Genomic DNA, 14,986 nt, shown 5'->3' on the forward strand with positions numbered 1-14,986 from the left:
TGAAAATATATATTCTTATCTGAAGAATAGGATAAAATTGATTATATATAGGCTTTTAATTTAAAAGTTTAACTTAAATGATACCGAAATCAACTGTCATTTGAAATTCCTTTAGTTTTATTTAATAAAAAAATTAGTTTTAAACATTTATTTTTAAAAATGTACACTCATCGATTTTTATATTTTTTGCATATAGAATTTTTTTGTCACAGTTTATTGATAATAAATCCTATAAATTATCAAATGTCTGTCAGTTTCAGTATCATATAATTTTAATATAATAAACATTTAGCGTGAGCAGTTGAATGAATCAGTTCACTGAGAGAAAAAATTTATTTAGAAATAAATAACCAATGTAGTAAGAAATTAATTTGTTGAAAATTTTCTAGACTTTCACTTCTCAGCTGAAGTAATAAAAATTTTTTTTACAATAACTTTCTTGTGGAAAAAGTTTTTCAGATTTGAAAAAAAAAAAAAATAGTTTTAGATTATTAACTAATAATTTTTCATCTAAAATTGATTTTTTCCAATTTTAGAAACTTTTTTTTTCAACAAGAAAGTTACTGGGAGAAAAATTTTGATTTTTTCAGTAAAGAAATAAAATTGCTGAAAATCGTCAATTTGTTAACAAATTAATTTCTAATTACTACAATGGCCATTTTTTTCGAAAGAAATTTGATCTCTTAATTTTGGTTATATTACTGTCTTATAAATTCTATAACATTTTGACGTATTAATGGATCAAGAACGCCCGAAAATGTTTAATTATTGTTATTTTTTGAATAAACGATCACGTTCTGCGAAAAATAATAAAGATCTATTAAAAAAATCCACCGACGTTATTTCTTATTGAATTTTTATTAGCAAATTCCAAATAAGTTAGCAGCTTGAAAATAAAAAAATTTTTAGTTTATTATAATAAGGGCATGAGCTATTTGTAAATCTAGAAAATTATTTTTATATTTATTTATTTATTCGTAAAGAAACGCCCTCGACAATTTACAACAATATGTTACATTTTTATGTATAGAATGTTTAGAATGATTTTATACAATACATAGCATCTGTAAAGAGAAGATAAATTTAAGAAATTAAAAAAACAAAAAAAGAAAAAATTATAAAAAAATTTCAAAGATAAGAAACATAATATGTCTGATAGTTTATAATCACTATTTGTACACCTGTAATGTTATTATTTTATAATCGCCCTTTTTGCTTCACTTTTTATTTTATCTGCTGGTCCTCCAAAAATGTCAATATCAATAGCATATGAGTTGATGGCTTTGCCTATTCCGTAGGGATAGGCAAAATATATTTTTTTTTTGCTAAATTATCTGAGAAAAAGTTCTCTGTAGAGTGAAAAAAAATGACATTCGACAAATAGTACTTTATTAAAAAATATTTGAGATTTGTATAATTAACTTTAATAAAACACTAAGATTAATTAGCAAAATAAATTTAAAATTAGCGCGCAAATCGTTGGCAATAGGTCAAAAATTAAAAATAAATAAATTTTTTTAGTTATTTCAAGGTTGGTATCGTGTGCTAATATTTTTATTTTTGTCTCGTTACAAGTCTATAGAAAGAAATAAACATTAATTTAACGTAAAAAAAATAAATAGATAATCTAAGATGTATTATTTAAAAGAAAGTGAAATAATTAATATAAAAATATAAAAAGAAAGATAAATGTCTCAATTATTTAATATATTTATAAAATCAGTGAACATAACCTTATAAATTGAAAGTTAAAAGTGTAAAAATCTTATTAAAAAAATTAGCTTATCACAAAATAATTAATCAATTTACTAATTCATAATAATTGCAGATAAAAAAGATGTCTAAAACAAATAAAACGACGTATAAATTCAAGCCGTTCGTGTTTTCACAAAACGAACCAGCATCAAAAGAAAAACCACGAGCGAGGAGTGGACATCGAATTGTTTGTGATGACAAATATTTATATTCATACGGAGGTTATAACCCGTGCATACGCGACGACGATCCAGAGTTATCTAATGACGAGATATGGCGAGAGAGCAAGCCGCTGTTCAAAGAGTTATGGCGATTCAACTTGACTACACGTAGATGGAAGTTACTGCCAGGCCGCAAGAGTCTGCCCAAGGAACTGGCATCAACAGCTGTCATACTTAGATCTAATAAATTAATTATTTACGGTGGAACTGCTGAGCCTTTTGGTGAAAGCTGCAATAATCGATTGTATGTATGCGATTTAAATGACGGTAGCATAATTGAACCTCATGTCACGGGTACATTACCAGATCCACAGTATGGACAAGCTCTAATTTGTCACAACTCGTATTTATACACGATCGGCGGTACCACTGGTTATGATTATACCTGTGATATTCATAGAATTGATCTGAGAACAGGTTTATGGGAAAGTGTTTATATTTGTACGGGTAGAGATCCTGTTGAGCCTGGTGGACGGTATCGTCATGAGTTAGCTTACGATGGAAAATTAATTTATGTTCTTGGCGGTGGTACATCATCTGAATGCTTTGGATTTACGGTATGTTTATTATTCTATCCATTGATTTTATGAAAATAAAATTAGCAGACATCTGGTCATTTAAAAAATTTTTTTTATTGAAAAAATTATTTTTAAAAAATCGAAGAAATAATTCCACATGTAGAAAATTTGAAAAACGATCCGTGCCATTAAAAAAATATATTTTTAGGTAGATTTCGTTAGAAATCTAACTATTGTATTAGTCCTCATGGTGAAATTTTCACCTGATTTTGCTATCATATCTCATAATTAGTCATGTAAGTTCCAAAAATACCATAGGTTAATAAATTTATACATGTACATGTAATATAACCGACCTAATCATCAGGATATCTGTAAAAGTTTTCAACCGATCTTGATGAAACTTGGTACACATATTATTTGGGTAATTACCTTGAACGAGTTCAAAGATGAGCAAAATCGGTCATTTAGTTTAGAAATGACAGCCATTTAAAATTTTCAAAATAGTGAAAATCACGTTTTTGGTTACTTTATTGATGTATAACTTTTGATTGAAAAAAGATAGCTGATTTTTAAAAAATTCATGTAATAGCTCATGAAATTGCCTTCAGTTTGACGTATATAACATTGACTTTTTGTCAATTTTTAGTTATTTGACAAAAGTTAAGAGGTCTATTGAACCAAAGTCAGGCAATGTATAGTACAACCGACTTATGAATGTTATTCTATCAAGAATTCTCAACAGATCCTAATGAAATTTGGTACACAGTTTCCTTGGACAATCAGCTCGCATGAGTCCTCGGATGGATGAAATCAGTAAATTAGTTTGACGTAGTAGCTTTTCAAAATTATCAAAATAATGAAAATCACGTTTTTTGTGGCTTCATTGATGAATATCTTTCGATTGAAAAAAGATAGCTAATTTTCGAAAAATTCATGTGAAAGCTCATAAAATTGCCTTAGATTTGATGCACATAACATTAACTTTTTTTTCTTTGTTACCTTCGATATTATAACTAAAATGAAATATTTTTTATTAACTTAATATTTTTTTTTACTTAATGATCAAATATTCATATCACCGTGAATCTAGTAGACATAACGATTGATCATTCATTATTGAAAAGTCATGTATAGATTTTGCTCATCTTCGAACTATTCCAAGATAATTATCCAAATAGTAAATACGCCAAGAAAACTTTTGGAGAACTTCTTTATTGTAATTAATTTAAAAATTTGGTTTTCAAAAAATTATAATAGCGAAAATAAAGAGAATTTTATATCACATGAAATCTACCTTCCATTTCGGGTGAGGCCGAATGGCATTTTATTTTATTTATAACTAAATTATTAATGAGAAAACTAAAAATTTTTTAATGTCTGCTAATTTTGGTATCATATTGATTTTTATTGTTTAAAATTTTTACTTTTACTTATTTATGAAATATATTTATTTTATAACAGGAAATTCCTGCATTTGATTTAGAAAAAAATTGTTGGCTAAGACTACAAACTTATGGCGATTTAAATAACAATCCATGGATTCCACATGCTCGACGCTGCCATGGCTGTGTTCAATATGTCGATCAACTAACTGGTGACATAAATGTTGTTATCTCCGGAGGTTACACTGGTCCTCAAGTGTTCAATGATGTCTGGAGACTTAATTTAGGACGATTACAATGGACTTGTCTGAAGAGATTTGGGACTGAATTACCGCGACCGGTTTACTTCCATTCAGCAGCTCTTACTCCTGCGGGACAAATGTATATTTTTGGAGGAATTGTACAAAATGGATCACGGGTACTTTATTCTACTTTTAAATTACTTATTTTATTAATTGAGTTTTATTACTAATTGTTAATTTTTAATTTTTTCAGGGGTTGAGAACTCAGCATGTGAGATCAGTGTGGCTGGTTGTTCCAAAACTCACAGAAATATCCTGGGAAGCAGTTAATTATTATTTCAAAAATTTAAGAACTAAATCCAAAGATGAACTGACGAATCTCGGGATCCCCTTGAAATTCATACAACGCTTAGATATTATTGATTAACCATAGATTTTTTTTAACAATTTCAAAAGAACTTCACTTGACAAATTCAGTATTTATTACTGAATTATTGTTTATCAAAATGTGATTTTCTAAATTATTGATTTATTTTTAGTGTATAAATAACAGAAATAGTTAAAAAAAAATTATTAAGTCACATCGCATCAAAAATTTACATTTTTTTTTTTTTTTTATATATATAATTGAGTTTGTTTAACATTAATGAATTTCTTGCTGCATTCAGCATTGATTATTGAAAGTCTAAAGAAAATTTTATTTTATTCGGCGAGTAAATTGTAAAAATATTGCATGCCAAGCGTGAGCGTAGGTATGCTCTACTCTCGCCTAAAATTTATGTTTATCATTAATAAATTTTTATAAAATCAACCAAAAGACCTGTTTACGCTTTATTAATGAAAAACTTTTTTTTAAAATAACTTTTCTTTTTTTATAATATAACAAAAAAACATTTGTAAATAATACTTTATTTTCGCAAGTGAATAATTATAAAATTTAATAATTGTATCATTTGAATCATCACATTTTAATTAATAAAGTCTATTTGAATAGCTTGAAAATATTTATTCGATTAGTTAAAGATAATTAATTAATTAAATATTTAAAATGTAATTCAATAATTATTTCATGTAAATATATATTAATAAAAAATATTGTCTATAAAATATGTCTTATAAAATATGTTAGTTCCTCCGAGACTCTATGCGCAAACGCCAATAAGCTGACATTTTTTATACATAGCAAACTAAAATAACAGAGCCTCAACAATAAACATACTGTCGTAATAATATTATATTAAAATAAAATAACATATTTTTTTAACTAAGTTTTAAGTATAGTGAATAATTGCTCATTTGTATAATTACCTTTATAACCTTAGTAACAATTTCAATCTAATTTTTTTATGAAATAAAATTCAATAAAACATAAATTTTTATACAATTTTCTAACTTCGTAGATTTTTAAACTTTAAATTAAAAAATGATGTAAAACAAAAAAAAAATGATACTGTTATTAAAATCTGTCAATTTTTTGGATTTTTATCATTACTGAGTTATGAAAAAATTTTAATGAAAAAATTCCACATCTAAAAATTAAAAAAAGTTACAAGTGCAAACTTTTAGAAAATATTTTTTTTTTATAATTCATTTATAATAAAAATTAAAAAAATAAGTATCAGATGCCTGCTAATTTCAGTATCATAAAAAAATTGTGTAGTTGATAAATTATAGAAAACAATATTGCAAATAATTTTTGTATCTATTTTGCAGATAATTAGGGAGCAAAATAATTAAAAAAACAATCATTGTTTTAATAAAACAACAGGTAAAGTTGTAAACGTGCATAATTACAAAGATTAAAAATAGAAATGTTCTAATTATAATACATATTTTTTTAATTAATTAATTTTTTGATAGGAGATGTACAAATTTAAACCCTTTGCATTTGATCAACATGAAATAAAAAGATCAGAAATATTGAGAAGCAAATCCGACACCAAAATTAATTGCGATGACAAGTATTTATACAGTTATTCAACCTACAGTGTTGACACACCCGAGGGTCTTGAAGATATTGCAGTAGAGGCATGGAAGTTTCATTTACTAACGCACCGGTGGACTCCGCTACAGAATGTAGAAACTCAATTAGTAGACAATTCTTTCGAAGCTGGTTCCATTTTCGACGATGGTAAGCTGATCTTACTCTTGAGAGCAGAACCTTCGCCGCAGTTTTTTTATTTGCTGCACTGGGATTTGAGAATAAATGAACTGAATATCCGTAAGATAAACAGACCGCTTCCAAAGATAGGCTTCGATCCCAAATTTGTGTGCCACAGCTTTCATTTCTATGCCATCGGGAGTCAGAGTAAAGTATTGTTCCAGCGGACTGATGATGCGCCTTATAAATATTTTAATATCTACGATGTCTTGAAGATGGATTTGATAACTAAAAAATGGGAGTTTGTTTATTTGTGTCCTGAAAGCGACCCCTTTGATTGGGACAAAGATAATCACTATGGCGACATATTTGCATTTGATGGAAAAAAAATTTATGTCCTTGACCGCGATGAATCGTCAGAGGAACCTTTGATATCTCATGTAAGTTTATATCATTTTATTTCAAACTCTGAAGATTTATAAGACTGTCTTTTATGTTTAGAGAATTTTTGCATTTGACTTGGATTTGAAGCAGTGGGATGAACTACAAGTTAAAGGAGACTTAGGAAATGATCCAAGAATTCCTAGAATGCATGGTGGTTTCAGTATTACGCAGTACAGAGACGACGAAGGTAATGTCAATGTAATTCTAACTGGCGGTGAAATTGATGAATACTCTTGCAATGAAATGTGGAGACTTAATTTGACGAAATTGCAATGGACTTGTCTTAGCAAGTTTGAAGTACTGCCCTATCGTATGAGAAATCACGTCGCAGCTATCACCCCTTTTGGAAAAATGTACTTGTTTGATGGTTTAGTTGAAGATGAAGTAGGAGAGGTACTGATTTTTACTATAGTGAAATTGAGATAATACTAAAGTTAGCTGACGTTTCTAATTTTTTTATTTTTTTTCATTTATTAAATTGGAGCAAAAAAATATTTTTTTTAAATTGCACTTAAAGTTTTTTACATATGAAATTTTTTTTTATTTTTTTGTAATAATTTTTTCAATAAAAAAAATTATGAAATTTTTGAATGTCAAAATTGAGACACCTGATAATTTTTAGAATTTTTTAAATAAACAAATTATAGCAAGAAAAATTTATTTAAGAAATTCCATCTATAAAAGTTCAAAAAAATTATACATGTAATTGTTTAAAAATAATTTTCTAGACAATTCTTTTTTCAAGAAAAATTAAAAGTTGTCAAGTGTCTGTTAAAATTTCAGTGTCATGTTTTTTTATATTTTTTGAAAATAATTTTTTTTTTTTAATATATAGCAAACACGATCAAACTCATAAATATTTATAAAACTTAATATTTAAAAAATTTTTTTAAAATTATTCTATTTCACAGCGAATTTATGATTATGATTATAAAAATTTGTTAACGTAAATTTTTTAATTAGTTTTAGAGCTTTTAACGTTTTAAGTCTAACAATCTCTAGTACTTTTTTTTCATATTATACATATAGAAATAAACAATAAAAAAAAAAAAAAAGTTTTCAAAAATGTCAATTTTTTTATTTTCTCAAAAAAAAATTCTTATCGAAAAATTTACACTTAAACATATTTATTTTTAATTTTATTTTTAATAAACTAAAAAAAAAATATTTGTGATTGTTGAAAAAGAATTCTAGATATTTTTATGGTGTAAACTATTGTGGTTCATGAAAAAAAAAAAAAAAAAAAAAAAATACTTTTGAGTTCGATAAGATGCTTGTTATTTATTTAAATACTAAAAATCTAATTGTTTTCAATAGGGATGTTTAACATTGATAATTTATTTGAAAGCTAATTGTGAAATTTTATTTTTCAGGTAGAAAATACCTCAATATTTTCTGCATGGGTCTCAATTCCAAAACTCGAAGAAATAGCTTGGGAAGCAGTACTATTTTATTTCAAAGAAATAAAAGAACGACCAAAAACTGAATTGATAATTCGCGGGTACCCGGAGAAATTTGTCGAACGTCTTACGAATTGAAAATTTTCCAATTTATATTTTTTACAAAACTATATCAGTATTATATTTATTTATTTATTTTTTATAATCTATACTTTATGGTGCCAAGACTAGTGACTAAGACACAAAATAATCGTGATAAAGTAATTGATAATTAATTATATTTACGAGTTTTTATAAAAACTTATCCGAGTCCATTTACTCTAATGATCAAAATTATTTATTATAATATCACCTAATTTAAATTTTCACAAAAATTTTGTTTACAAGATAAAAAGTTATGGTAATTATTTACAAGTGGGGTGGGGTCCACCCTATTTTTGGCCATATCAAGGTGAAAAATTAACATTTTTTAATTTTTTTTTATTCTGCTTGTTTTTATGGCGCATTTATGATAAAAAATGTCGTGAAAAGAAAAAAAAAAAGATTTCGATAGCTTTTTTACCTTTAAAAGTTGGAAAAAATTTTGGCTCATTTTTTTCGATAAAATTTATATTTTATCTTTTTTTGATGTTTTTGATTTATATTTTTTTAAAAAGTACATAAAAAAACGAAAAATTAAAAAAAAAAGTTGAATATCACAATTTTTTTTTAAATTTAGAAATTTTTTTGAAAATTTGTTAAAATTGTGATCATAAAATAAAATATATATCAATAAAATTAAATAAAAATTTCGTTAAAAAAATAAAAATTAAAATGATGGACCCCACTTGTAAATATTTACCAAAATTATTTTTCAATAAAAAAAAATATTTTAGTTAAAATGTTAATTTTTTTTTTTCACGATTATTTTTGTCTATGGATCACATGTCAGAACCAAGATACTTTGTGCAATTTATGATACATATATTTTTACTGTAGTGATGTACTTTTTTAATAAATTTTAGCAAATGTAGTATGAAATACTGAATTTTCCTCGCCAAAGATATTGTGATTACAACGAATGTATTTTGAAATTGATGGCTTATATAATAAAAAATTATACATAAAATTTTTCTCAAAATTCGTAAATTTTTTAACATCCATCAAAATTTAATGGTTTAGATTTTTATTCATAAAAATTTTTTTAATAAGATAATATTAAGTACTTCAACTATTTTTATCTTGAAATAAAAAAATTTATAAGAATATACTTTTTTTCGAGTTAAAATTTATAAATTAAAAAAAATATATTTTTCTATAAATAATTACTTAATACATTAATAACAGTCTAATTTATTTTAATTATTAATTTTTTTTCAATAAATGTATCACCTTATTTATTTTACAACTCATGCAAAACAAGAGACGTTTCACAGAAGTAAATTTCAATTTTATTGATTTTCATTGGCTGTTACAAAAATGATTTCCTTTGTTGTTATCCTGAAAAGAATAAGCAGTAGACATGTCGTTTGACGCACATACACCGGTAAGTTGATAATTAACAAGCTAAACAAATTTAAAATAAAATTTTATAATTTAAATGCAATTATTATGTATCTGAGTTAACATTCAATAGATAAAACTCTAAGAAAATAAGTAAATAAATGGTTTTATGGTACATGTATTATAACCTCAACACCAGCAAGTTTTTATTTGAACAAATAAACCAATTAAGAAAAAGATTTTATTGTTACTTAGAAAAATTATTCTCTAAAATATTTTCTAATTTATAAAATTGAAATTCTTTCAAGTACAGAATTAATGTAAAATTATATGATACTGAAATCAGCCGATATCTGATAATTTCAATGATTTTTATTAAAAATTAATTATAAAAAAAAAATCAATTTTTTTAATTTCTACATGTGGAATTTTTTTATTAAATTTTTTTCATATTAATTTAGAGGTTATAAAAATCCAAAAAATTGATAAATATCTTTTAATTTCAGCATCATAAAATCATATGTCATATGTATTGTTATCATATGAATTATTTAACTTATCAATTACTAATATAATATTTTTTGCAGGCCATGTACTCATTCAAGCCGTTTGTGTTTGATCAACACAGAGTAACGAGAAGAGAATTACTAAGAAAAAAAACAGATCCTAAAGTATGTTGCGACGATAAATATCTCTATAGTTATGCAACTTACAATGTTGATCCAGATGATAAAGGTCTCGGTGACTGGTACGTCGAACTATGGAAATTTAATTTGCTAACACACAAATGGAAGCAAATAAGGGACTCGCGGAGCCAGCTTTTAGATAACTCATTTGAAATCGGAACGGTATTTGAGGACGGCAAAATATTGATATGTTGTGAAGTTGATACACCTCCAACATATTTTTATTTATTGCACTGGGATTTAAAAATAAATGAGCTCGAAATAGAACGAATAAATCGTTCATTACCGGCGATGGATCATGATCAAAAATTTGTTAACGATGATACGTATTTATATGGACTGGGTAGTAGAGGCATCGTTAAAAATAAGAAGAAAAAAGGAAAGCCTGTTTATTTAGACAGCTTTAATGTCCATAGGATGAAAATAAAAAGCGGAAAATGGAAGAATCTTTATTTGTGCCCTGACAGCGATCCGAATGATTGGGACTCTGATGAATTTGGTCACATATTTGCTTTCGATGGAAAGCTTATTTATGTGCTTGATAATGACGAGTCGTCACGAGAGCCGCTGAAACCAACTGTACGTTATTGTTTTTTATTTTTTCATTTAACCCTCAGAGTACAGTGGGGGTCATTTTGACCCTAGAATTATTTTTATCCTAAAATATTTCTCGAAAATAGGTTCGTTTTTAATTAATTTTTTTTAAATTAAAAACTATTTAATTCAGAATAATAATGATTTTATTCAAAAGAGCACGGCTGCCCAATTTCAAAACACAATAACTGACAATTTTAAGATTTTTAAAAATTGTTCTTATTAAAAAAAAATTTTCGCGCTAAATTGATAAAAAATTTGATTTACGAATAGAAAATACTTAAATATATATAGTTATAAGAAAAAATACTTGAAATTAAGGTCTAAAAGTTATAAGAAATACTGTAATACTAAAAAAAATCAGGTATAAAAATTTTGCAGTAACTGTGTTTTAAAATTGGGTAGCTGCAGCATTGTTTTACTAACTAAAAATGTAATAACTTGAATTCTGATAAAATGCATAATTTCTGAGAAATAATTCTTCGAAAGTCAAGTAGGGTCAATTTGACCCCGTGTGTACTCTAAAGTTCTGTTCGGAGGTGTGTACTCCGAGGGTTGAATCCAATTATGATTGTTGAATTGAAACTTAATTATGGTTGCTTTGAATTATTTTTAGAGAATTTTATCATTCGACTTGGAAACAAAGCAGTGGGATGAAATGGAGATTCACAGAGACTTAGAAAGTAAGCCAGGCATCCCTTTCGACCGAGGCGATTATAGTATCATTCAGTACAAAGATGAAAAAGGTGACATTAATGTTATCTTAACTGGCGGTGAAACTGATAAATTTCTATGCAACGATATATGGAGGCTTAATCTAAGAACATTACAATGGACTTGTGTAAGCAAATTCGCTGGAGTGCTACCGTATCGTATGAGAAATCATGTTGCGGCTATCACACCTGCTGGGAAAATGTATTTAGTTGATGGTTGGGTGGTTGAAAAAAGAGGCGAGGTAATTTATTATTTTTTATTATAAAATTCAGAATATAAAGACCAAAACACAACCACATGGTTTTTCTTCTTATTCAATAATAAACTTTTGAGCGAAAATTAGCGGTAATGATATAGATACACTGAGAAAAAAAGTACTATTCTTGAGAAAATTTTCTTGTCTCAAAAATTGATCGAATTAATCGAAGTGATTTTTGTTTGATTCAAGTGAACCTATTCATTTGTTAATCTATCAAAATTAATGCCAACATTTTATTATCATGATAGATATTGATATTCTTTTGTCAAAAAACCAAAATTCATTTTAAACGATTCTTAAGTCAAGAAATTTTTTTCTAGAAAAAAAAAATTTTTTTTTTCAGTGTACAATGGTACTTTGGATTTGAATTATATTTAATGATTTCTTTGTGTATATATTTTAATTGATGACTTTTAAATGTGTATTTAATGATCTTATATTTTTATAGTAAAGATAATACTGACGAAACGTTAAGCATTGTTCAATAAAAAGTAAAAAACATACGATTGTTTTGGTCTTTAAATTCTGAATTTTATTATCTTTAAAGGAAATTAAACCTGATATTAGTTATAGGTTTTTATTAATCTTTAGTCATTACAATTATCACGAAGGTCGAATTGTTTATTGAGTTTTAAATGATAATGGAAACTTTTAATCTAAAAATAAAAAATTATTTAGACTTGTTATTTTTTTTTATGACAGCAATATTTAATCATTTAATAAGGTTGCAAAAAATTAAAAATCAAATTTTATCGAGTAAATAATTTGCAAAATATTAAATCTGGATTCTTCAATAATGTAATAAATTATTTTTAATCATTTAGTCAATTAGACAAAAACGAATTAAATTAATTTTGGTCCTGGTATGTTTCAACCAATAGACCGGAAACCCAGAAGATTGGAGAGACAGGTTTTATTAATAAAATGTTGATTTAAATTATTTAATATGTATTGAACATAAATTTAAGTTTATACAAAAGTTTATCTAATAGTAAATTAACATTCAAACTTCACATGGAAGAATTACAAAAGATAGATAATACCTGAAATTATTTCGTCGACCCACGTGGTTACTTTTATTAATTATTTTTGTCACGATTTATTCGTCAATTATTATTAATTTTTATTCGGCTAAAAATTTAATTTGTTTTATTTGAAACCAAAATGTTATGCACTTATTTGAACTTTACAGCTTTCCACCAAATATACTTTTCTTTGTACATTTTTCTACGATGTGATTCATTATTTAATATTTAGTTTACTTTAAAATGTTGAATGATTTGTTCATTTAAATTTTACTTAACTTATTTTCTGAAATAGGTTTCGTTGTTATTTTTATTGTTTATTAAATATTAATTATTTAATACTTAGCTTATTTTAAAATGTTGATTGATTGATTTGTTTAAACTTTTACCTAAACTCATTTTCTAAGATGATTTTGCAACTACTTTATTATTTCATTTCTTTTATCATTTTCGTAAATGACCCACTAACAAAAGGACTTAGACTGCGGTGTCATTAGAATCACATTACAGGATTTACTTTTGCACCTAATAATCTCATTATCTCCTTTACAAAATTTGAAGGGCACTTGGAATATTAAATTTAAATGACCCGAAGTTTACTTTTGGATTATTTTTATGAACGTCTGGCTTGAGAAAAAGGGAAAAACCCAAGATAACAAAATATGAAAATATGAAAATAAAAAATGAAAAACAAGAATTTTAAAATAAAATAATTATTTAAAAAATAATTATAAATAAAATAAGTATTTAAAAAAAATAATAAAAAAATAAAAGAATTATGAAAATCGATCGAACCTACAGATTTATTAATTTTAAAATGATTTAAAATAAATTACACCGACACACAAAAAAAATTAACGAATTCGAGGTCAGTTTGACCCCTACACCCTCGAAATTTCGAGAAAACTTCGAAAAACCGTAAAAATGATGAAAATCGGCAGTTTTAATGATAAAAAAATTTTTTGGAACTAAACTAAGCGTGATTTTCATGTATTTCGATCCGCAGAATATGAATCGAAACTTTATTGAGACCACGAGCCGTTTTAAATGTAAAAAAATCACACAAACCCTCCAAAATTCCGAAAAAATATAGTTTTCATGATAAAAAAACTTTTTCTGGTCCAATTCAGATAAAATTTTATATCTTTTGATGTCTTCAATTCGCATTTTTATTTTTTTAGTCTATTCACCCTCTAAAGCTGGAAAAATTCGGAAAAAAATGGAAAAATTAACATTTATAACAGAAAAAAAATTGATTACAAACGAAGGAAAGTTTAGGATTCGTAAAAATCATTTCTTTCTATCTTTTTATGTCTTGTGTTTTTCACAGATTTCAAGTTATTTGATATATCTACGCTATAGAGTATTTATTTTAGGCATTAAACCATGTTCAATCAATTTTTTTTTCTGTTATGAATGGTAATTTTTACAATTTTTTCGAATTTTTCCAGCTTTAGAGGGTGAATAGACTAAAAAAATTAAGATGCGAATTGAAAACATCAAAAGATGTAAAATTTTATCTGAATTGGACCAGAAAAAGTTTTTTTATCGTGAAAACTATATTTTTTCGGAATTTTCGAGAGTTTTGTGTGATTTTTTCACATTTAAAATGGCTCGTGGTCTCAATAAAGTTTCGATTCATATTCAGCGAATCGAAATACATGAAAATCACGCTTAGTTTAGTTCCAAAACATTTTTTTATCATTAAAACTGCCAATTTTCATCATTTTTACGGTTTTTTTAAGTTTTCTCGAAATTTCGAGGGTGTAGGGGTCAAACTGACATCGAATTCAGATTCAGCGGACCAAAATATGTACCCTTAGGTAGGTCCGGTCAAATGCACATTCTACTTAATTTTTTTTGTGTGCCGGTGGAGCCATTGAATAATTATTCAATTATCTAACTAACAAAATTAATATTTTATTCTGTTCTAGGTTGAAAATTCAACAATATTTTCCACCTGGGTAACAATTCCAAAGTTAACAGAAATAGCCTGGGAAGCTGTATTATTCTACAACAAAGACTTGAAAGAAAAGTCCCAGACAGAATTAATTGATCTAGGTTTACCATCAAAATTAATCAGTCGACTTGTCGATTAACTACACATCATCAACGTGATTCGGAAAATTAACACATACTCGACATATCTTGAAATATTGC

The 14,986-nt window shown here is 26.0% G+C and overlaps 3 protein-coding genes across 3 annotated transcripts; all 3 read left to right on the forward strand.

Moving 5' to 3' along the window:
* Positions 1-1,650: 1,650 nt before the first annotated feature.
* On the forward strand, positions 1,651-4,932 carry LOC123265949 (kelch domain-containing protein 10 homolog). The gene is made up of 4 exons (XM_044729939.1): positions 1,651-1,756; positions 1,829-2,533; positions 3,959-4,297; positions 4,375-4,932. Exons 2-4 carry the CDS (start codon positions 1,838-1,840, stop codon positions 4,546-4,548), a joined length of 1,209 nt encoding a protein of 402 aa, XP_044585874.1. The 5' UTR covers positions 1,651-1,756; positions 1,829-1,837; the 3' UTR covers positions 4,549-4,932.
* A 323-nt stretch (positions 4,933-5,255) lies between these two features.
* Positions 5,256-8,462, forward strand: LOC123265950 (kelch domain-containing protein 10 homolog). Its single transcript, XM_044729940.1, has 5 exons — positions 5,256-5,344; positions 5,835-5,889; positions 5,982-6,662; positions 6,724-7,059; positions 8,040-8,462. The coding sequence occupies exons 3-5, from the start codon at positions 5,985-5,987 to the stop codon at positions 8,202-8,204; spliced, it is 1,179 nt and encodes a 392-aa protein (XP_044585875.1). The 5' UTR covers positions 5,256-5,344; positions 5,835-5,889; positions 5,982-5,984; the 3' UTR covers positions 8,205-8,462.
* Positions 8,463-9,567: 1,105 nt separating this feature from the next.
* Positions 9,568-14,925, forward strand: LOC123266128 (kelch domain-containing protein 10-like). Its single transcript, XM_044730159.1, has 4 exons — positions 9,568-9,591; positions 10,136-10,813; positions 11,445-11,783; positions 14,761-14,925. Exons 1-4 carry the CDS (start codon positions 9,568-9,570, stop codon positions 14,923-14,925), a joined length of 1,206 nt encoding a protein of 401 aa, XP_044586094.1.
* Positions 14,926-14,986: the final 61 nt, after the last annotated feature.

The sequence above is a fragment of the Cotesia glomerata genome, linkage group LG5 (assembly GCF_020080835.1).
Source record: "Cotesia glomerata isolate CgM1 linkage group LG5, MPM_Cglom_v2.3, whole genome shotgun sequence".
Lineage (NCBI taxonomy): Eukaryota > Metazoa > Arthropoda > Insecta > Hymenoptera > Braconidae > Cotesia > Cotesia glomerata.

Bases quoted from the DNA above. Each gene is read 5' to 3' on its own strand.
- LOC123265950 (XM_044729940.1), top strand. From the start codon at position 5,985: ATGTACAAATTTAAACCCTTTGCATTTGATCAACATGAAATAAAAAGA. The intron at 6,663-6,723 runs GTAAGTTTATAT...TTTTATGTTTAG, and splicing joins AGGAACCTTTGATATCTCAT to AGAATTTTTGCATTTGACTT. The intron at 7,060-8,039 runs GTACTGATTTTT...TTTATTTTTCAG, and splicing joins TTGAAGATGAAGTAGGAGAG to GTAGAAAATACCTCAATATT.
- LOC123266128 (XM_044730159.1), top strand. From the start codon at position 9,568: ATGTCGTTTGACGCACATACACCG. The intron at 9,592-10,135 runs GTAAGTTGATAA...TATTTTTTGCAG, and splicing joins CGTTTGACGCACATACACCG to GCCATGTACTCATTCAAGCC. The intron at 11,784-14,760 runs GTAATTTATTAT...ATTCTGTTCTAG, and splicing joins TGGTTGAAAAAAGAGGCGAG to GTTGAAAATTCAACAATATT.
- LOC123265949 (XM_044729939.1), top strand. From the start codon at position 1,838: ATGTCTAAAACAAATAAAACGACGTATAAATTCAAGCCGTTCGTGTTT. The intron at 2,534-3,958 runs GTATGTTTATTA...ATTTTATAACAG, and splicing joins CTGAATGCTTTGGATTTACG to GAAATTCCTGCATTTGATTT. The intron at 4,298-4,374 runs GTACTTTATTCT...TAATTTTTTCAG, and splicing joins TTGTACAAAATGGATCACGG to GGGTTGAGAACTCAGCATGT.